The sequence below is a fragment of the Crocuta crocuta genome, unplaced genomic scaffold (genome assembly GCF_008692635.1).
Source record: "Crocuta crocuta isolate KB4526 unplaced genomic scaffold, BGI_CrCroc_1.0 scaffold162, whole genome shotgun sequence".
NCBI lineage: Eukaryota > Metazoa > Chordata > Mammalia > Carnivora > Hyaenidae > Crocuta > Crocuta crocuta.
In genome coordinates this window covers 7,361,212-7,382,723 of record NW_027529433.1, presented here as the reverse complement: position 1 = coordinate 7,382,723, position 21,512 = coordinate 7,361,212, and the positions used below count along the sequence as shown (strand labels likewise).

Sequence of the window (21,512 nt, the reverse complement as noted above, 5' to 3'; positions counted from 1 at the left end):
TCCCTCGCCCGCCCACGAGCTTCCCGCCTACCAGGGACGAGGACGCCCAGGACCCGGGGCCCGGCGGGGCTGGGGCTGCGGCGAGGCTGGAGGGCTAGCTGCGGGGGGGAAAGGGGGCGTCGCACCCCCGCCCCTCGGCGCCCCTCACCTGAGCGGCCCTTGTGCCGCGGGACCGAAACTGCGGGGCCCCAGCCTCGGAAAGGGCGCGTGCCGGAGCCGCGTCCTCACCGCTCGCAGAGAGTCCGGGGAAACCCTGGTGCGGACTCGCCGCCGCGCGGGTTACCGAAGTTGCGGCGTCCGCGAGTTGCGCGGCGGGGTCACCCGCAATAGCCCCCGACCCCATCTCCGCCCGCCGGGTGCCCGCGCCCTTCCCCCCGGCACCCGCAGGCGCGCAGCCAGGCCCGGGCTCAGCCGGGGATCCCGCTGCGGCGGCACCCCGGGGTCGGCGTCCCCGCCCCCACCCCCGAGAGGAACGTGGTGCCCAAGTTTTCCCCAGCGGGAAAGTCAAAGTCTCCGGGAGGAGAGGGTCGGGGCGTCCCAGCCACTCCGAGGCTGTGACCGGAGCCCCGCACCCGCCACCGCGGGACAGCCCTGCACCCCGGCCCCGGGCGTTCCTCGCTGGCCTGCGTGGCCAAATCGACTTACGAAAGGGAGCAGGGGAGCCCCGAACGCGGGGTCCCCGCGGCTGCAGAGGCCGTCCGGGAGGGGGCCGCGAGCTGCGCTCCGGGCTCCCGGCCCCTCTGCGGCGGCGGCGGCTCGCTCCCGCCTCCTCCCCTTTGGCCAACTCGGCGGCGCGCCCTGCTAGGGAGTTGCTTTCCCTCGGCCGGGGGTGGGAGAGCGCCGAGCGGCCCCCGTGACGTGGAGGGGAAAGGAGGAGCGCCGTCGCCGCGCTCCCGCAGCGGGAGCTCCCCGCCCCTGCACTCCGGGGTCCCCGCTCCACGCTTGGGACAAAGTTGCGAGGCGCGCGGGCGGCGCGCTCCACTCCGGCCAAGCCGCACGGCATCTGCGCCGCTGCCCTGAGCGTCGTCCAGGTTCGGTTTCCCACCCGCGTGGCTATAGACAAGAAATCCGAGGTCTGGAGAGCCAGGAGACTTGCCCAAAGTCGCTCGGAGGGCGGTGACAAAGCAAACTTACATCTGCGACTCCTTGCTCTCCCCCAAGGCTATGCTCTATGAGGCTCCGGCCCTGCAGGATTTGCCTGGCTCTCATTGGTGAGACTGGGACAGTGTCCCACGCAGCCGGGAGAAATATCTAGGAACAGCGTGGGAAGGTGGAGCTTTATGGCCAATAAATAGGGTGCAAAGTTGTTTTTCAGTCAGTGCCTACATGCCAAATAGACACCGTAAGGGTTCCTCCCGCCCTCTCCCCCCCCCTCCAGGAAGCAGGAGTGAGGGTGGCAGGCCTTGAGAGCGTGGGATCCGGTACCAGTCCTGCTCCCCGAAGAACTGAATGAAAGCAAGCTCAGACCTACTTAATCAACCGAGCAGTATCTACGGCTTGAAATATACTAATTTTATGAAGCGGATGTGATGCAGGCAGGCCAGTCTGAGGATCAGAGTGGGGGGTCCCACAGGACCAGCCAAAAGGATCCTTGGCTTCAGGCAGATGGAAATCAAATGTGAAGAAAATTTATGGAATAGCATGAGTGACAGAGACTAGCAGAGGGAGAGTCTGGGAGACTCCAGAAGGGGAATTAATTATGTAGTGGTTGCTTTGGGTTAGGGATTTACATTGGAAAGGAGTCCAGGGTTTGTGCTCCTTGAGGAACCCAGGGTTGGGGCCAACCAAAGGCAAGTGAGAGGTGAATATTAGGTGTTATTTTAGAAGTCATGGAAGGTCCACGGTGTTGCCAGCCTCATCCCAGATTTGATGGGAGCTAATGTCCTGGAATGTGTTTGGCATCTGGCTCTTCTTAGATTAGTTACCAGGTGTCTGAGAGCTTAGGACAAAACCCAGAGACTAACTTTCTTATTTCCCCCTTGGAGTGGGAACATAGCTTCTCTGGTTTATTCAAATGCAAAAAATAGAACGTGAGTAAATGGGGCCTAGCAGAAAACTTTAGAGATGGAGGCTTTCTAAAAACGGAGTCCCTTCCGTTTCCCCATCTCAGATGCGGTATCTGTGCTGGCAGTTGTCTACTTCCAGAAGTCTCCTGCAGCACTCCTGTTCCTTCCAGGGCCAGAGGCTCCTAGGGCCTGACTTAGAGAACAGGAGGCCCACCAGGCAAGTCAGTCACACCGGGTTTGTGGCTTCCTTCAGTGTCAGTCAGTGTTGACTAAGGGCCTGCTGTATGCCTGGTCGAGTGGTGGAGATAAGACCAGACTCTGATACGCAGCAAATCCCAAACAGGGAGCACCGCAGAGGACCCTATATCCTTTACTCCCAGGATCGACAGTCTGTCCACGGTAGTGGAGACCCTGAGACTACTCTGCTTTTTAAAAACTTCTTTGTGCCAGGGGAGCAAATATTTTAATATCCATTTTGCAGACACTGTCAAGTAAATGGCCAGCTTTGCACTCTTCTCCTTTTCCCCAATGGGACCTCCTTTTCCTATAAGAGTCACTAAAGGTCAGGTAATTCACCCTTCTTGTCTCCTCCATCTGCACAGGAAGATGATGAAAATAAAAACAAGTAAGGCTTCTGTCATCCATCTTGGGCACTGTTCTAAGCAATCTATGCAGACTCCTTCAATCATCACAAAGTTACGAAGGAGGTGCCATTTCGATTCTGATTTTATAGATGAGGAGAGGGAAGCAGGTGAAGTGAAATAAGCTGTCAGTAAAGGGAAAAGCCAGAACTCAGACCCCAGTGGTTTCTCCCAAGTATTTAGCTGTTAACAGGTGAGGAGACTGAGGCCTCAGAGACTGGCATTCCAATGGCCCACCAGCCACATCAGGCCCCTGCTCACACCTGCTTCCAGTCATCTCAAGCAAGGCGTTATGAAATCCATACTCACAGAACTCCTCCCAAAGAGATTGTTTCTTTTTCTGAATATATCATATCAAAAGTGGTTACCCATTCATTCACTCGCTCCCCTGTCTCCAACTCCCAGATCAGTCTATTTGTCATAAAGCAAACCGTTTCTAAGATGGAGCCTTAAAAAACAGTTTTAGCATAAAGTTTGTAAATGTTGTTTTGGATTGTTCTGTATTCAGACCATACCCGTTCTCTCCCTGCCTTCTCTATTCACTGCCTTCAGTTACTCCCTTTCCTTAAAACAGTGCCCCAAGCCTTCCAAAAGCTGATTGTCCAAAGCTGGATGGTGGCCACGGAAGGTCGCTGCTGCACTCTGTAGCATGCTCAGTATTCCTATGTTAGTTCCCCAGAGCTGCCATTACAAATTGCCACCAACTAGGTGACTTAAAAGAGCAGAAATGTATTATTTCACAATTCTGGAGCCAGAAGCCTGAAATTAAGGTGTTGGCAGGGCCACGCTCCATCTGAAAAGCTCTAGGGAAGACTCCTCCTCTGCCTCTTCCTCGCTTCCGGAGGTTGGAGGCACTCCTTGGCTTGCAGAAATATCACTTCAGCCTTTGCTCCCTTCACTACTTTAGCCTTCTTTTTTTGTGTCTCTGTGTCCAAATGTCTCTCTTCTTTAGGACATCAGACACTGAATTTAGGGCCACCCTAATCCAGTATGACATCACCTTAACTCCATTGCATCTGCAAAGACCCTATTTCCAAAAAAGCTCAGGTCCACAGGTTCTGGGCGGACATGAATTTGGGGAGGACACTATTCCACCCAGTACCAGCCCTAAAAGTCACTGTTAATGAAAACATTTGCTTGAGCTAAGGAAGCCAGGAGTTACACATCACAGGCCCTCCCCTCAAAGTAAGACATTGTACTTACAGACATAGTCCCTATACCCAGAACAAAACCGAAAGGACAGGAGATGCTAAGAGCCAGCTGACTGGGGCCAAATGACAATCCACGGCCAAATGCCAGCCATGCTCAGGAAGTCAGCCAAGGGGCACAGTCACTGAGGATACCACTAAAGTACAGCACTCCAAGCAGAGGGTAATCTAAGCACACCCTTGAAGGAAAGCAAAGATAAGTAAGGAGGGCTTATTAAAAGCACAGCTGTGAGTGAGGAAGGTGTGCCTGGCAGAATCTTACTTCTGAAGTTTCATTGAAGAAATGAGACGCTAAAAGGATGCAAACACCTACGATACGGAGTATAAGAACATGGTAGATTACTTTGGCCACAATAATAGTATGTTGCAATGCCTTAGCAATTAGCATGCTTTAAAGTGCTGTGCTCTTTCCTTTCATTAGTTTCATTAGGTCTTTTTTTTTTAATGTTTTATTTATTTTTGATAGAACACAAGTGCGGAAGGGGCAGAGAGAGAGGGACAGAGGATCTGAAGGGAGCTCTGCACTGACAGCAGGGAGTCAGATGCTGGGTTTGAACTCACGAAACACAAGATCATGACCTGAGCTGATGTTGGATGCCCGACTGACTGAGCTACCCAGGCGCCCCTTATTTGGTCTTTATAACAATCTGAGGGTCCTCAGAGAAAAGGACATCATATCTTACGACTAAGGATTCCGGGGCTCAAGGGGGGCAAGTAATTTGCCCAGGTCAAAGAGCAAGTCAGTTGTAGAACTGGTATGAAACACACAAGTCCTTGTTCAGCAGTTGCCTTACCAAGCGTTGTTTCCCCCTGGGTGAACCTTCCAGGACTGGTTGTGTCGTTCTTGGCCCAAGGAAAGCATTTGAAGAACAGGGTAATCCTGCAAGAAATGAAAAGCCTTCCTAAAGCCATGTGAATTCCAAAATGGAATTGTGATAAACCTCCTCCATACATCTGAATTGGTTTCACTAAACCTGAGGATTTTTTACTGTATTAAAGACTCTCCTTTGGCCTTCAGAGACATAATAGGATACCCTGGCCTTCTGAGAAGCTCAGCTGATTATCTCATGAAAATAGGGACTGATTGGAACTTGAGGGCACCCGGAGACATGGGTGAGAAGTTGAGACGTTGAGTACAAAAGACAACAAATTACATCACAAAATGATAAGCTGGCAAAAACTGATAATCACCAACTTTGTGCTGGACCTCACCAGTGTGGAGTCATGCGCAGATGACCAGATCCCAGCATTTTTGAAGGATTTCCCAGTAAGACTCTGTAGCTGTGGAAAGCAGCTGGAGGCAAGCAGAAAATCTAGCCATGGGCTGAGCATCTGATGATTGATGTGTGTTTTCCTGGATTTTCCTTTACTTAGTAAGCAGGTAGCTTGCTGTATCCTCTGCTGGCTGTCTTTAATGGTGTATTTAAGGATGAAATGCTTTTCAATCTAGTGTGATTTCACTGAGTTCTTACCTATGTAAAGTGCTACACTGGTTGCTACAGGAGAATACAAATATATGAAAGACAGTCTCTGACCTTGAAGAAAAGCCCGTATCATTTAGGAGAGATGAGACATATAGATTAAAAATGGTGTAAGTGGGGCTGCAATGATATTCTGATGTAGTTTCTCATCACTCAGTGTTCTGTTCAGATACGACTTCTCTTGCCACCCTTTTTACAACAATGGCCTGCTAGGCCTCCATATCACCTTCTAGCACTTTATCTTGCTCTATGGCCTTTCTGACATTTATCACTAGCTGAAATTAACTTGTTTGCTTGTCTACTCTGCCCTTAGAGGACATAGAATTGTCTTGTTTTTTTTGGTATATTCCCAGCAGCCAGATTGAAAACAATGCTGGGTCACATATTAGGTGCTCATTAAAGATTTTCCAAACAGAGGAATAAAGTATATATTAATCAACTGAAAATGGGCCAGGATAACTTGAATTAAGGTAGTGTTTTCCACTTTTGCCTGCTCAAACTTATATGGGCACTATCAAAAAAAATTTTTTTGTGAAGATTTTGATTCAGTAAGCCTGGAATGGGGCCCAGGAATCTGTATTTTTAAAAAGCATCCCAGGTGATTCTATTAATGCAGCAAGTTTGAGAAACACGGGATTAATGCAGTGACTGATGCATTGGTGGTGGTTGGGAGAAAAAAAACCAACTACAGTGACAAGATCACTTTCCAGAGGTCAGTGGCTGCTCAATGGAATCACCTGGGAGATTAAAAAACCCCTGTGGGCACCTGGGTGGCTCAGTCGGTTAAGCAGCCTACTCTTGATTTCAACTCAACTCATGTACTCATGGTTAGTGAGTTACCTGTGCTGACAGCATGGCGCCTACTTGGAATTCTCTCTCCCCCTCTTTGTCTCCCCACCCCCATAAATAAATAAACCTACCAAAAAAAAAAAAATCCTGACATCACAGACACTACTTCAGATCAACGAAAGTAGAATCTCTTGGGGTGGGGCCCGGATTTGGGCTGGGTTTTGATATTCACCAGGTGATTCTAAGAAACATGAAAGCCTGAAAATCCCCTGCGACCTGCAGAAATACTTTGTAAGTACTCCCAGTACATTGCTATGTTGTGGTCCAGTGGCTTCCAGCTTCTTGTGTCCCACGAGGAGAATCCTTGATCTCATAGTTTGGAAGAAACACATGCAGAGATTTGCACAATAACCCAATTTGGAGAGAACTATAGTAACTTTTTGCTATTGTAAAAAATGTTATTGGGGCGCCTGGGTGGCTCAGTCAGTTAAGTGTCTGACTTCAGCTCAGATCATGATCTCCTAGTTCTTGGGTTCAAGCCCCACATCGGGCTCTGTGCTGACAGCTCAGAGCCTGGAGCCTGCTTCAGATTCTGTGTCTCTCTCTCTCTGTCCCTCCCTTGCTTGCACTCAGTCTCTCTCTCTCTCCTAAAAATAAACATTAAAAAATTTTTTTAAAAGGTTATTTAAAGCAACAACTGATATAATCTCTTGTACTTCAGGGCCAGAGCAGAAAACACATACAATATTTTGAAGGTAAGAAAGCCAAGGTCCCGTGGGCATAGCCTCGATGGTTAGGATGAGTCATAGTAAAAACGCTATGCTTATAATAGAATGGGAGAACGCATAGGAGAATCCTGAGTTTCTCTTGAATGTCCACAGAAGGTGAGAGGTGGCCCAGGAAAGAGAGAGGGGAAGATATGGAAAAAGTCTATAGCAGTGGTTCTCAATCTGGCTGCCTATTAACATCACCTTAAGAAATGACTAGGTTCTTCCAAATCTGGCTGTCTACTTATTTATTTACCCTGGTATCTTTTTTTTTTTTTGGTTAAAAATCAAAATTTTCTTAAACCTCTCCATATCTACCATTGGCACTTCTTTTTTGGGGACATTTTTTACACAAAGAAACATAATTTTTGTTTTGTTCTGTTTAGTCATTTCATAACAGTTAATGTGTAGGCACAATGAGCAGAGAACAAAAACGCCGTGCTGAGGTGAAGATGTTGGGTGATTGGCGGGGCTCACCCACCAGCTGGGTAACTTGTCTCACCACTTCCTGGCCTCTGGCTTTGAAGGACATGACCCAACTCTGTATCTCAGCCAAACTGCCAGACGTCATGGAACTTTAAGGTGTCTTGTGAGATCCTAAAAACAGAAATGTTAACTGCTTTTACTTTTAGAAATACCGCTCTTTACATTACAGCTTCAAATGTTTGCATCTGCTGTTCCTACTTTAAAGTCCCTGGCAAAGTAGCCTAAATGAAAGAATATGAAGAAACAAATATGTCCAAGGAATTTAAGGTTAACCATGCAGCCTCTACTCAAGGCTTGAATAGAGACTGAGGCAAGCTGATCTGACATGGCCTCAAATTCTGTTCCTCTTAGTGAGGTGGTAAAAGAATTATGGGCATGAGAACCTTATGATTTAAGTTTAAGCAAAAGCTTACTGTATTTCTTGGCTTCAACAAGTTTAAGAACGATATGGCCCTGGTTTCCTTCTGTGAAATAGGCTCCCACATAAATAAGCTGAGGAGAAACAGGAGAGGGTGTGTGCTGTTACCCCTCATAGTCCTGAGAATCCAAAGGGACTTAAAGTCCAAGTCCTACGGGCACATGCATTCATTTAAAAACAATAGGACAGTTTCCCATGAAAATTGAGTTTGGGCAATATGTCAGATGAATAAGATTTACTCATTCTTATACCTGGAACTCCCTGGATTGAGAAAGACAGAGCCCAAGAGCAGATACTGATGTGTTCATATTGCAACTCATCCAGGAAGACTTCTGCATTCCATTTGCCACTTGTATCTCCGTCTGCCCTGACTACCTGTCATTCACCGGAGTGAGCAAATGCTGACTCCCTCAGAGTGTGTAGGAGGAAGGAGTCGTCATCACTCAAAATGATGTCAATACTCTTGCAATCATTATATATACATACATATGTGTGTGTGTGTGTGTGTGCGTGTGTGTGTATTCAGGCAAGGGCTTTTGGTTGAAAGGAAATACATGGTGGCTGACAGCATGAGTTCTGAAGCCAAGGTTGAATCCCAGCTTTGCCTTTTGGTAGCTGTGTGACTTTGGGCCAAGTTACTTCATTCTGTTCCTCGGTTTCCTCATTTGTAAAATGGGAATGATATCTCTACCTCATAGGGTGTGGTGAGGATTAAATCAGTTAGTACATTGAAAGTGGTTGTAACAATGACTGGTATATATTAAGTGTTCAATAAATACTGCTCTTAGCCCAACTCCTCCCCCTCACATATTTTTGGTGTTTTGTTTGTTTTACTGACAGAGTCTAGAATACTTACTCCTCTCAGCCAATCAAGTTAACCCCACTTCCCAGGCCAGTGCCTGGTTTACAAACAGGCAGATGGTACAGTTCTAGCCAATGTGACACAATGTCCTGGGGTGGCGGTGGTGTTCAGAAGAGATGTGCATTGGAAGAATGTATTCCTTTTCTTCCTCTAATGATGCTGTTTCTGTGTGCACACTTCCTGTAAGAGCGGAGCCATCTTGGCACTGTGAAGGGAGCTTGAGAAAGATGGAAACAACAGTGACAATACTGGGTTGAAGAATTAATGAACCCAAAAGCTTCTACCTCTGGACTTGTTATATGAAACAATACATTTTCCTTACTGTTTAAGCCATTTTTGAGTAGGGTTTTCTATTACTGTACCTGAAACATCCTAACTGTTTGATATCTCTTGAGCATCTAGTATGTTTAAGATATTTTATAGGAAATAAAGTATAAAACTCTAAACCTGATCTCAACAAGTTTTCCAGCTGTTTGGGGGAGACAGACTATGCGAATGAATAATAGCAAGCTGTAAATATTAGGTGCTTGGATCAGAGTGGTCTGAGAAAGCAATACATGAGGTCATGTATGAGGAGAGCGCTCAAAGAATAACACACAGATGGACAGGAGAGAGAGGTAACATTCCAGGTAGTGCAAATAAATGTATGAGAGAGTTAGGGATTGTATTAACTTGCTCAGAGTGCCAAACAGAATACCACGAAGTGGGTGGCTTACACAACAGGAAGTTATTTCTCACAGTTCTGGAGTGTAGACATCCAAGATCAAGGAGTCAGCAGTGTTGATTTCATTCTGAGCCCTCTGTCTTTGGTTTGCAGATGGTTGTCTTCTTGCTGTCTCACATGGTCTTTTATTTGTACACGTGCATCACTAGTGTCCCTTGATGTGTCCACATTTCTTCAGATAAGGACAAAAGATTGTATGAAGACCTTACTGGCCATTTTTTAACTTAATCACCTCTTTAAAGGCCCTATTTCCACATATAGTCACATTCTAAGGTCTCAGGGGTTAGGGTTTCAACATATGAATTTTGAGGGGACACAATCCAGCCTATAATAGGAACAAAGAAAGAATGACCTGCTCTTAAGTGGGTAGAAGGTTAGACTGATTGGGAGATGAAGCCAGATGGTTAGGTTAGGACCACAGAGTGGGGGGACTGGAATGTTGGGCCTCGATTTTACTCTTGTAGCAGCAGGAAGGGAAAAGAGATCTTGAAGAGTAATTTGGTATAGAGTGCCATGTTTTATAAAGTGAAGAACTGGGTGAGGGAAATGGGGTAGGACTGCTGTTGCACACAGTCTGGATATGCAATGATATAAATGACTGAACTCAGGGTGGTAAGGTGAAGGGAGCTGAATGAAAGAGGAATTGAGGAGAAAAGAACAAGACGTATCCTTGGACATTCCCAGCAATTGGGACGTGTGAAGTCTGTGCCATAGTAACTGGACTCCTAGAAGGAAGTATTATTTTATCCGATTAGGATCGTGAGGTCTGGGACATTGTGGTTCCAGCTTTCTAACAGTTAAGACTACCTGTCTGAAAGGGAATAGTCCTCTTTGTTGGGCATAGAGTATCCTGGAGGTGGTCAAGAAGTTAATGTTATAGAAAGGATCTCTATATAGAAGGGTATCAGGTAGAGGACTGTATTATTAGCTACTCTTGGAGGTCCCTTCCATGGGTTAAGGCCAGAAACTTGAGGGTTTCATTTAGAACTCAGAAACAGACACAACATCCAGCAAACACTCCAAACTGTTGCTTTCTCACAGGGATGATCTGTGATCTCACAGAGCAGCATAGCTCTCTGGACTCCAGGCCCTTTTGTTGTTTAGTTTGGGCAATACTCAGCATGCCTCACGGGCACTGAGTATTATGTTAGTTACCAGTTGTACATACATTTTTTTAATGGGCTTAGAAAATTAAGTTTAAGAATTTGATCATTAAGATGAAAACTCAGAGGGGCGCCTGGGTGGCTTAGTCGGTTAAGCGTCCGACTTTCGCTTAGGTCATGATCTCGCGGTTCGTGGGTTCGAGCCCCGCGTCGGGCTCTGTGCAGACTGCCAGCTCAGAGCCTGGAGCCTATTTCAGAGTCTGTGTCTCCCTCTCTCTCTGACCCTCCCCTGCTCACGCTGTCTCTCTCTCTCTCCTAGAAGTAAATTAAAAAATATATTAAAAAAAAAGATGGAAACTCAGAATTTTAAGTTCTTGTACTATAAACTTAGAATGTATGACTTTCGTAAATTGTAATCTCTAAACAAGATACCTGCTTCTTAAGTTTTTCTTTAAAAAATATTTTTTAAGTTTAAAAAGAAGCATGTGTTGTCATTTTTTCTTTAAGGTGAAAGTATACTGCGACAGCACCCTTCCACTTCCCAGTCCAACTCCCTTAGGGGCAGACACTGCAAATGGTTTTCTTTGTGGCATTCCAGAGCTAGTACTCAATATACCTCTACCTACACCCCCCGCCCCACACACACGTTCATATCTACAAATACACATTTCATGACTCAACAAGTATATATAACATGCATAATATAAATACATGTGTATTTATTGGCTATAAAAATTATATACACACTCAAAGTCACATTTTTTATTTAACACAATTTAGGACTTGCATTAACCACTTTATAATAATGTGAATTTTTTCATTTATATATATAATTTCCCATGTGAGTACATATATTCGCAAATGAGTCACATTTTCAACATTTCCTTAAATAACAAAAGCCAAATAGACCACCTCATGTACATTATTCAAGATTTAGGGGCACCTGGGTGGCTCAGTTGGTTAAGTGTCTGACCCTTGTTTTTGGCTCAGTATGGAGCCTGCTTGGGATTTTCTCTCTCCTCTTTCTGTCCCTCCCCCACTCACACTATCTCTCTTTCAAAACAAGTGAATAAGCTTAAAAAAAAAAGATTTAGAAAAATAGGGGGACCTGGATCGCTCAGATGGTTAAGTGTCTGGCTCCTGATTTTGGCTCACGTCATGATTGCACAGTTGGTGACATCGAGCCCTGCGTTGGGCTCGGCGCTGACAGTTGCGGAGCCTGCTTGGGGTTCTCTCTCTCCCCTGCCCGCTCTCTGCCACTCTGCTGTCTGTATGATCCCTCTCAAAACAAACAAACATTGAAAAATTCTATAATGTTAAAAGAATTAGAAAAATAGGGTAATCTGAAAAAATGATAATAGCTTAAGAAACTTATCAGTTCTCAAATATTACGACATGTAGGGGCATTCTAACCTGAACATTTTCAATGGACTCTCACAAGAGGAAAAATGATCCAAGATGTCTTTACACTTTTTCTTATTAAAAAACTAAAAATCTTCACGACAATGTAGCAAAAGTAAAAGATTAAGTATATCCTATTTAAAATAATCAGCCACCAAATCAATATTTGATCCATTTTTTTGTTCTAAGAGTTAGCACAGTTACAGTTTTATCTATGCTAATATTTATGAAATTTAACATAAACCTCTTTCATAATTTTATATTTTGGTCACAAGATAAAATTCCAAAGTTAAGGGGGGAAGGTATCAGGACATTAAGTTCTTGTTTTAAGTAGATACACATTATCCTGGCCTATTCAGGACCAATCATCACTCTTTTTTTAATCCTTACTTCCCTTAAGGAACAACTGTTATTTATACAAGGGTAGAGGTGGTGATTGAAAAACTAGTTTTACATTTATTTTAGTAAAAAAAAGCTAGAATTCAATGTGATTTAATTCAAAATGCCTTTATTTCAATGGCAAAAATTATTTTATCTAACTACAATAGATGGAGCTACATTTTTTCTTACAATAGTAAACACACATCTAAGTAGCAACTCATAAAGTGTATGTTAAAATAAATAGGCCCTCCGGCCCATATAAGATAAAATATGAATGTGGGTTAATACTATGAACAAATACCTAATAAATTATTAAGAAAACAAGGTTTTAGAATGTTAGCTCTTCACATTCCACATAGAACTTCCAATGCTGATCCATTATATGGCATGGGAGAAATTCTTGATCGCTGATTAACAGAACTTCTTTTATTTGTAGATAATGTGGGATGCTTTGCATTGACTCTCTGGAAGTTCCTATTTAAAGAAGTACCAACACATTAAAACTATTTAAAAAATAATATTTAAATTTACTTATTACAAATCCTAGACCCCAAAATGAGAGTTTGAACCAAGTCATAATTCACTCACTCCATTTTCCATACCAAAGAGAAAGCTATAAATCAGCATTGGCTTCTCTTGGGAAAAAGAAGCCTGTTTGCTGTGTAAAACACCGAGGCAAGAAAACGATGAATGACACTTCTGAAGGTGGTTGTATAAACCTCCCTGTGCCGTAGTCTCCAGTAAATTGAGAATAAAATAGTAGTGCAGACTACATGGGATAAAGCATGTCAAATGATTGGCTACTGACTAGCATATAGCGAACACTCAATAGATATACACTGCTATTATTATCATGATTTCTTACTGAAAATAGTATTAGGCTGGAAGATGGATCATCAGTCTTCCAGGCCACACAAACTTGTGTGATCTCATGCAAGTTATATGGCTCCTCCAGCCCAGGACAACTCAGAATATAGCCAGAGTGTGAATGTTTGGCTCTTTTTCTTGCTCCTCGTTCCCAAAAAGGGCCACTCAGCTAACTAACGAACCATTCTACTCATGCAAGAAGTAGACGAAACACATCTTCCTCAGGTAAGATCACCAAATGTTAGGTATTCTGCACAAGTCTACTTAAATGGAATTGCTAGCTTCATCGCTAGGCAAAAGAACAGGCTCATGAACCTATTCATGCTATCTAGTGGCCTAAATTAGCACTTCAAAATGACAAGCTAATTAGTTAGGTTAAAAATACTTTTAACTTTTACTTTTCTTTCTCCTGTAACATTTTAAAAAATTCCCTTAATAGATCATAAGTAAAAATAATCAGACTCATTATTTTAACTGATAGTTCACTCCCTAAACATCACTAACCTACATACTCTTTTCACTCAACCCATGTTACCTCTCTGGTTCTCAGTTTCATCATCTGTAAAATAGGTCCAAGAGTAGATGATAGAGAAATTTCACTTTTAAGTCTAAAATTATTGAATTCATACTTCTAGAACTTATTTTTACAACTAAGCATTTTACATTTCATTAGGATTATAGAATGAAACTTTGCTTCCTCTAGTTATAAATGGAAATGAATATATCCATATATATGCACACATTCTCATTCTGAACAAGAAGTGTAATTCCAGTCAAAGGGAAAGTGATTAGGAATTATTTTAATAGATTGTAAAAATACATCTGCTGTAGTAACATTGAGGGAACAATTTAATAACAGCTATTTAAAGTTCAATGCCTTTTTAAAATAAAAGGATTCTGAAGGATAAACATGGTGGTAGAGTATTAGATGATTTGATATTTAAAACTAAATTAATAGTTTGAGATAGATTAACATTGATAAGATCAAAAGCCATCTGTGAAAACTGTACTGGAATCAAGAAACAGGCTTGGACATTATTTTTAGAAGTTAAAATTATTTAAGTCCTCTTTCTTTGTGGGAAAATTAATTTGTGGTTTCTTAAGCTGAATTGGGTTTGAGACACTTGACTTTGTATGTAAAGTGTTCATGTTTTTTCTGCTTGTGTTGTACAGTCATGAAGTCTGGAGTTTTACAAATAAGAAGCTTGTCAATGACCTAATGTATGTAAAACGATCTGTCAGAGGGCCTGGTGCATGGCAGGTGCTCAACAGATAAATTAGTTTTCTTCTCCTTCCTCCCCTATCAGTACATATATCCTCTACTTTATGAATTAGGTCAGAGTTAATCATGATACAAGGATGAAAAAAATTATGACTCAAGTAATGAAAAACAGTCAAGAATCATCAACAGGAGCTGAAATAAATACTTTCTGCTCTGTTATCAGGCACCCATCTTCCTTAGGTGTTCAAGTTTGAAGAAGTTCTTAACCACATAAAACAGAAGCACCTGTGAATGTTTGTGCTCTCTCTGTTACACATACTTTTATAGAGCAACGAAGCACAGTAACAGCCCTGGAATGAACAAAACACTTTCTTTAGAGTAACTTATTTACAACATATTATCAGCAGGTCAAGGACAGTTTTTCCTAAAAACAAAAAAGAGTCTATTTTTTTCTGAAAAAGCATGTTCTATTTTCAAATGAAGAAATGATGTTAGGTCCCCTTGAAAGGAAATGATAGAATTAATATGGATTAAATGATGGCTTGGGAAAAGAAAGTCTCCAGGAGTTACTCTTTTTTTTTCTTAGATGAATACATTTGACATCTGTACACAGTGATCACAAATTATGTAGAAGTTTGGGAGTGTTCATTTTTTCCCTTCCAATTCATTCTGAAATATCAGTGAAGATTTCTTCAATAACACAGAAGAGAAACTACAACCAAGTAGGCAGAGGCTTGGGAGGAGGTTGTGAAATTTCAAGGGAAAATGGCACCATAGATTCACACCATTTTACAGCTTCTAAGGACGTTAGTGATATATACGTCAGGATTTCATCAACAGAATTTCATTTTTTAAGGCTGGTGTTTGTATGATTAAAATCTTTAATTGTAAGTAACAAATACCTTCAAATGTGTTAATGTACCACATTCTAGCACTCTAAAGTCCACCAATACATTATTAATCTGAGCTACCCGCTTGATTAGTTTTTGTACAGGACTAAGAACAAAGCTCTTCCATCATCTCTGATTCATTGGATAAAGTCTTAAAACAGGAAGACTAAAAACTTTTATCATTAATCTTCATGACTCAGGATTTTTTTTTTTTTTTGAGAGAGAGAGAGAGAATGAGCATACACGTGCCCAAGTGTGAGTGGGAGACGGGCAGAGAGACCGGGAGAGAGAGAATCCTGACAACCGGACTCGATTTTATGACCATGAAATCATGACCTGAGCCAAAATCAAGAGTCAGATGCTTAATCAAATGAGCAATGTAGGAGCCCCCAGGATATTCTTGATACAATGATTCCAAATGATACAAAGAAATAAATTTGTTGTGGAGTTTGCTATTTGTCCCATGAAATGCTGATAGCATGTGATTAAAGAGGTTTAGGAAATGTTGGTTACCAAAGCTAAACAGATTTATTAAATCTCATAAAGAGGGGGAAGTAGAGGCCTATAGCCCTCTTTTAAATATCTGGTTGAAAGAACGTGAAGGGCCATCACTCTTGTATCTCACAGTTAGATGTAGAAAATTCAGATGAAGGAGATAATATTAACTAACCGAAACTCTGTTTACAATTTGTTGAATTCTTCACAACAAATTCCATTATAGCCTGTGAGATCTAGGCAGGTCTACTTATTAGGACAGTCAATCACAAGTAAATCCAGTTTTAAATTAGCAGTCCTTTGGATCCTATTCATGCTTGCATTAGTTCTTTATTATGTGATGAACATTACTCAATGAACATTTACTGGGAAGCTATTGTGTAGTCTTTGGCAAGAGAGCAAAAGCCCAGAAAAGTCTCTCTAAACTCAGAGATCTCAGTCCATCAGGGGGTTAAGATTAGGTAGCCAGCAATTATTTATAATACAGAGTGTTATGCATAAAATTTGACCATCTATTTGCACAACATATTTGCAGTATCTAAGAATATAGTTACCAGAGATATAGTTATCAGATATAGATACCCTCTGGTTACCAGAGGGGAGGTGGGTAGAGGGATGGGTTAAACAGGTGATGGGGAATAAGAAGGGGACTGGTGATGAGCACGAGGTATTGTATGGAAGTGTTGAATTACTATGTTGTACACTTGAAACTAATATTACACTGTAAGTTAACTAACTGGAATTTAAATAAAAACATTAAAAATGTAAATGAAATTGAAGAGTTTCTCTTTTTACTTTGTCCAAATTTCATTTTTTCCAACACCTATTTGCTTGGCTCCTATACTCGGTCTAAACAAGGCACACTGAAAAGTCACAGGGAGTGCTACTAATAAATTTGCTGGCTAGGGGTGCCTGGGTGGCTTAGTCGGTTGAGCGTCCAACTTTCGCTTAGGTCATGATCTCGCAGTTCGTGGGTTCGAGCCCCGCGTCGGGCTCTGTGCTGACTGCCAGCTCAGAGCCTGGAGCCTGTTTCAGTCTGTGACTCCCTCTCTCTCTGACCTTCCCCTGCTCACGCTGTCTCTCTCTCTCTCTCCTAGAAATAAATAAAACATTAAAAAAAAATTTGCTGGATTAAGGACTGCCCTGGTCCAGCTGGGTTGCATGGTCACCCTAGGTCTGGGAAATGTAAACAGCTCTTCCTAATTCCCTTACTCCCAGAAAGCACTATTCTGAAGACTGTGACCATTAAAAAGTGTAAGAGAATAGATTCTGTTCATGATCTGAAGCGGGCTGATAAAATCTATATGGACCTATTTTTCCTTTAAACTGTATGCATTCTAGAATGTCAGAGCCACAGTTTCCGTGACATTTTGATATGCAAAAGAGGGAAAAAGATTTTCTCTTGAATGGTTTGCTTGTAATGAGGTTACAGAGTTTACATTTTTCTAACTTGCCAGGTCTTTGGATTTCTGTCAGGTACTACAAAACCAGGCACAGAAGAATCCTAAGTCAAACAGGTTCAAATAAAACTCCTACAGCAGCCTACAGAATGCCAGCAGAGACCTGCAGATTCCTAGGCCCAGACGAAGGCAGCAAGCAGTTGGCTGGCATACCGGCACTCCATAGCTCTCAAATTAGCATTAACATTGCAAGAACTATCTAAAGGAAAGAAATTTCAGTATTTCTGGAAATAGTGTTTACTATTTAGAAAATCTGTTTATATTGCAGGGAACAGAAGCAGCAGTTCAGAACCCATTTTTTAATTTCGTGCTCACTTAGCAGGGGAGCCCTCTGAGGAAGAAGAGGCATGGCTGGGGTTGGAAATGCCTGCCTAAAGCTAGCAAACCTGAGGAGCAAATAACCTCTGTGAAACACAGAAATTCTTGTAGTTCTGCTCTGATTCTTGAGGTGAGAAACCAGAAGGATTAAGTGTCTGCTTGACTTTTCTTTGTGTGTGTGTGTGTGTGTGTGTGTGTGTGTGTGTGTGTGTGTGTGTGTGTGAGAGAGAGAGAGAGAGAGAGCGAGACAGAGACAGAGACAGAGACAGAGAGAGAGAGAGAGAGAGAGAGAAAGGGGCAATGTGAGCAAGCATGCGAGTGGGTATGCTTTGGGATCAGGGTGAAGGGCTGAATATCAAGAGTTTTCAAACTATTACCTGCATAAGAAATTAGATACTGTTGGTCATTCAAAGTCTATAGTCAGGCTACATAGAATCACTTTAAAAAATTCAGGTTCCTGGGCCCCTACTCCAAGATTTGATTAGGTAGATCTGCAGTCAGAATTAGGAACCAAAGACCATGAATTACTACAAGAACTTCTTTCAGTTTAAACCCTTTAACTTCTTCACAATTTCTGTGTTACCAGATCTATTTTCCCAAGATGATGAAAAGCACTTTTGGGACTATCTTCAGAAAAATGGGGAAAATGCATCCTATTCTGAAACCAGTTTTTGAGACAAAGAAGGACCCTAGGAGGTTACAGTGGATTAGGTATAAAGTTAGGGAAGGGAATCCCTTGGAATTATTAAGCTTTGTTGCAGGAAGAAATGGCCCTGGGGAGACTCTGGTTAGGGGCTTAATGATAGTGATCCCTGTTTGGTTCTTGACTCTGGTTATCACAGAATTATCAACTTCCATACTGCACTTCCTTTTCTGCTTATATTGTCCCCAACTGGTCTGAGGCAGGGACACTGGGGGAAAAGAGAAGGGCAACAGAGCCTTAGTTATGTTTGTTTTATAGAAATGTGTGCTGCCTCTTTGAAGATCATTTCAAAATCTGCTGCTTAATGCTGAAGACTACATTCTCTTCAGTTTTCTTGGATTAAAGTTTGTTCCATCAGATAAAGCACATTAGTTTACACTAACAAGCAAAGATTTATTTTAGCACTTGATTTTAGAAAACAAACCAAAGCATGCCTGCAAGAAGGAAAAAAATACCGTTTTTCCTTTTTATATGACACTTTAAAAAAATCTACCCAAAGTAAGTATAATATAGATTTAAGAGAATGGCATCGTGAGAAAAGGTGTCATTTAAAAAATTCTCCTAGAATCACATGTGCTTAAAAATGGAGTGCTATAAACAAACAAACAGAAAATAAGTGTTGGTGAGGATGTGAGGAAATTAGAACCCTTGTATGTTGCTGGTGGGGATGTAAATGGTTCTGTTGCTGTGGAAAACGGTTTGTCTCTTCCTCAAAAGGCTCAATATATAATTACTATCGATACAGCAATTCCACTCCGAGGCATATATCCATAGAACTAAAAGTAAGTTAAAGTACACGTGCTCACAGCAGCACTATACCCAATAGCCAAAAAGTGGAAACCAAATGTCCGTCAGGACAAGATCCTTACAAGCATTATGCTAAGTGAATGATGTCAGACACAAAAGGTTATATATTATATGATTCCATTTATATGATACACTCAGAAGAGGCAAATTCATACAGACAGAATGTAGACTGAGGGGAATCACTGTTGAATGGGTGTGGAGTTTCTTTTTGGGTAATGAAAGTTGTTGTGGAACTACCCAGAGGTGGTGGTTGTTCACAATGTGAGTGTGAGTATACTGAATTGTTTACTTTAGAATGGTTATTTGAATGTTACATGAATGAAAATACACCACAAGGCGTGCTTTCTCTGTAGCTGTGGGTGCTTTCCTCACAACTAAGAAACGGGTGTTGCTCTGCACGTACCTGGAAGACAAGGTTGATGTTGCTGAGGTGCCACGTTTGGCTCTGCAGGTATGGGTGCTTCCTCAGAAACATACTTTAAAAGCTCTTTCCCCAGATATGTCACCTACACATAATTAAGCACAGAGTTTAACAACTCTACCTTTCAAAAGAAGCAAACACGCCTGTCTCTTGCAAAGTGTAACTATGGTAAAGTACTGACTGTTGTCTATCACAGACTGGCACACTAACTACAGTTCATGGGCAAATCTCACCTGTTTGTAAGCAAAGTTTTATTAGAACACAAAGATACCCAACCACTTACTTAATATCAATGGATGCTTTTATGGTACAGTATGACTGAACATTTGCAACAAAGACCGTATGCCCATGAAGCCTGAAATGTTTATTATTTGGCTCTTTAGAGAAGAAATTTGTTATCCCTGCTGTTTACCATTAATTCTCTTTCCATTCACTTAGTAAACAACCATTAGTCCAGCATGTTCTACTTTACAATGTTAAAAAAATTAATGTTTTACAATAAAATTAAGCCACAAAAGTAATAGTACTTTTCAAGAAATAAGACATTTAACTGTTTAGACTAATATCATTTCAGGACTATCCACCCACATTTTTTGGCTTTTTCGGGTTTGTTTGTGAACTTAGCTATTGTTTATCAGCCTCAAAGGTCAGATTTTAGAGATCCCTACACACAGGTGGCTGGTCTGAGGCAGACTGGCAAACATTTGCCACGGGGTCTGTGGGTTCTCCACTCTTAGTCCAAGGACAGCCTCATAATCTCAGGCTCCTTGAAGACAAGGTCTGTGTCATATTCCTTTTTATACTCTTAGCACTTCACATAGTGCCCAACAATTCTGGGGGAAAACCTCTGCAGTCCCAGCCCTTAAGCAAGATTCTTAAATTCTCTGAGCCTCTGTTTGTATATTTGTAAAACGAGTACCTCCAGCTTATTAGGCTGTTATGAGGATTAGAATAAATATACGAAAAGCATTTGGCATACTACCTAGCATGTCCTGAGTGCTCAATAAAAGCCTGTTATTTAACAGAATGGGGCAGACATAAGGAACCTGGAAGGTTTAGGCACCCTCTGGGCTCAATCCCATGACCAAACAAACTTGGTAATGGAAATGGAACAGATCTGTCTTACGCAGTGTGCTAACCCATCCCCACTTGCGATAGAAGGAGAGATGATGCCTCTGAATGCCATCTGTCAGTTCTTCAAACAACTAACAATTACAAACAATGGATTTTGTTCATGTTGTACCCTGACAATATCCAAAATATCTTACAGATCCATCACTAAGCAGGCTCAGTATATTCTCACCTGTACTTCAGATTTAAGACAGATTTTTAGCAGTTAGTACTGGGTAATATAAGGTACAGTGGTTACACTGTACCTTAGTCTTTGAGGTCATGAGTCCACATAGGTCCTACACATAGCATTGGGGGGATAATTTAGACATAGAACACAGCTTTAAGAAAATCCACAGAGTTAAAGATCTAGTTTCCTCAAGGTGGGAGTAATTTATTGAATGAGGATAATAATACATAGACCTCAAACTGAACGGGCACTGGTCACTCCTGGAAACTGTCCATTTCATAACACTGTCTGTGCTTTAGTTGATCTGGCTCATATGCCTGCTCTGACACAGGCATGAAGGATGAGCTGTAGGCGAGGCTCTTAGGGTCTTGGACTACACAGCTGCCAGCAATCTTGACAACTTTACCATTCAAAATCCATTGTGATGAAGGGCAGTTGGTCGGATGCCACCTTCCCCCAGATAAGAATAGTAATAAAGCTGGAACCAGGGTGAGGTGTGTTCTGTGAGGGTATCTGTAGGTTGTTGTGTCTGCTTTTCTAAAATGCAGAACTACAGGAGTGCTTCATCCTAAGGCCACTGATGCTTTCCTTGAAGTTCTTAGGTAGAAGGTCTATTATTTTTCAAAACTCAGTCCATGCTGATTCTAATATTATACTTAGGGAAGAAATGGCACATGTGCGTGCGTGCATGCGTGTGTGACTTTGAGGTAGATGCATGATTAAGCTAGCCACTATTCTGGAAATGTAGTTAATCAGCCAAAT

At 42.2% G+C, this 21,512-nt stretch overlaps 2 protein-coding genes across 6 annotated transcripts in view; both read right to left on the bottom strand.

Annotated features, from left to right (window-relative positions):
- GCNT4 (glucosaminyl (N-acetyl) transferase 4) overlaps positions 1–1,307 on the bottom strand; it is a 28,945-nt gene extending 27,638 nt beyond the window's left edge. For 4 of the 5 annotated variants that reach the window (XR_013334119.1, XM_077759930.1, XM_077759934.1 and 1 more), the window contains exon 1: positions 646–779. The gene's annotated coding sequence lies outside the window, so the exon portion shown is untranslated. Of the gene's footprint in view, positions 1–645; positions 780–1,134 lie in introns of those variants that run through there. The other variant, XM_077759933.1, reaches the window with a different exon arrangement.
- An 11,179-nt stretch (positions 1,308–12,486) lies between these two features.
- ANKRD31 (ankyrin repeat domain 31) overlaps positions 12,487–21,512 on the bottom strand; it is a 130,494-nt gene continuing 121,468 nt past the window's right edge. The window contains 4 exon segments of the mRNA XM_077759843.1: positions 12,487–12,741; positions 16,537–16,579; positions 17,327–17,400; positions 19,433–19,535. Of these exon segments, the coding sequence (XP_077615969.1) occupies positions 12,596–12,741; positions 16,537–16,579; positions 17,327–17,400; positions 19,433–19,535 (366 nt within the window). The 3' untranslated portion in view covers positions 12,487–12,595.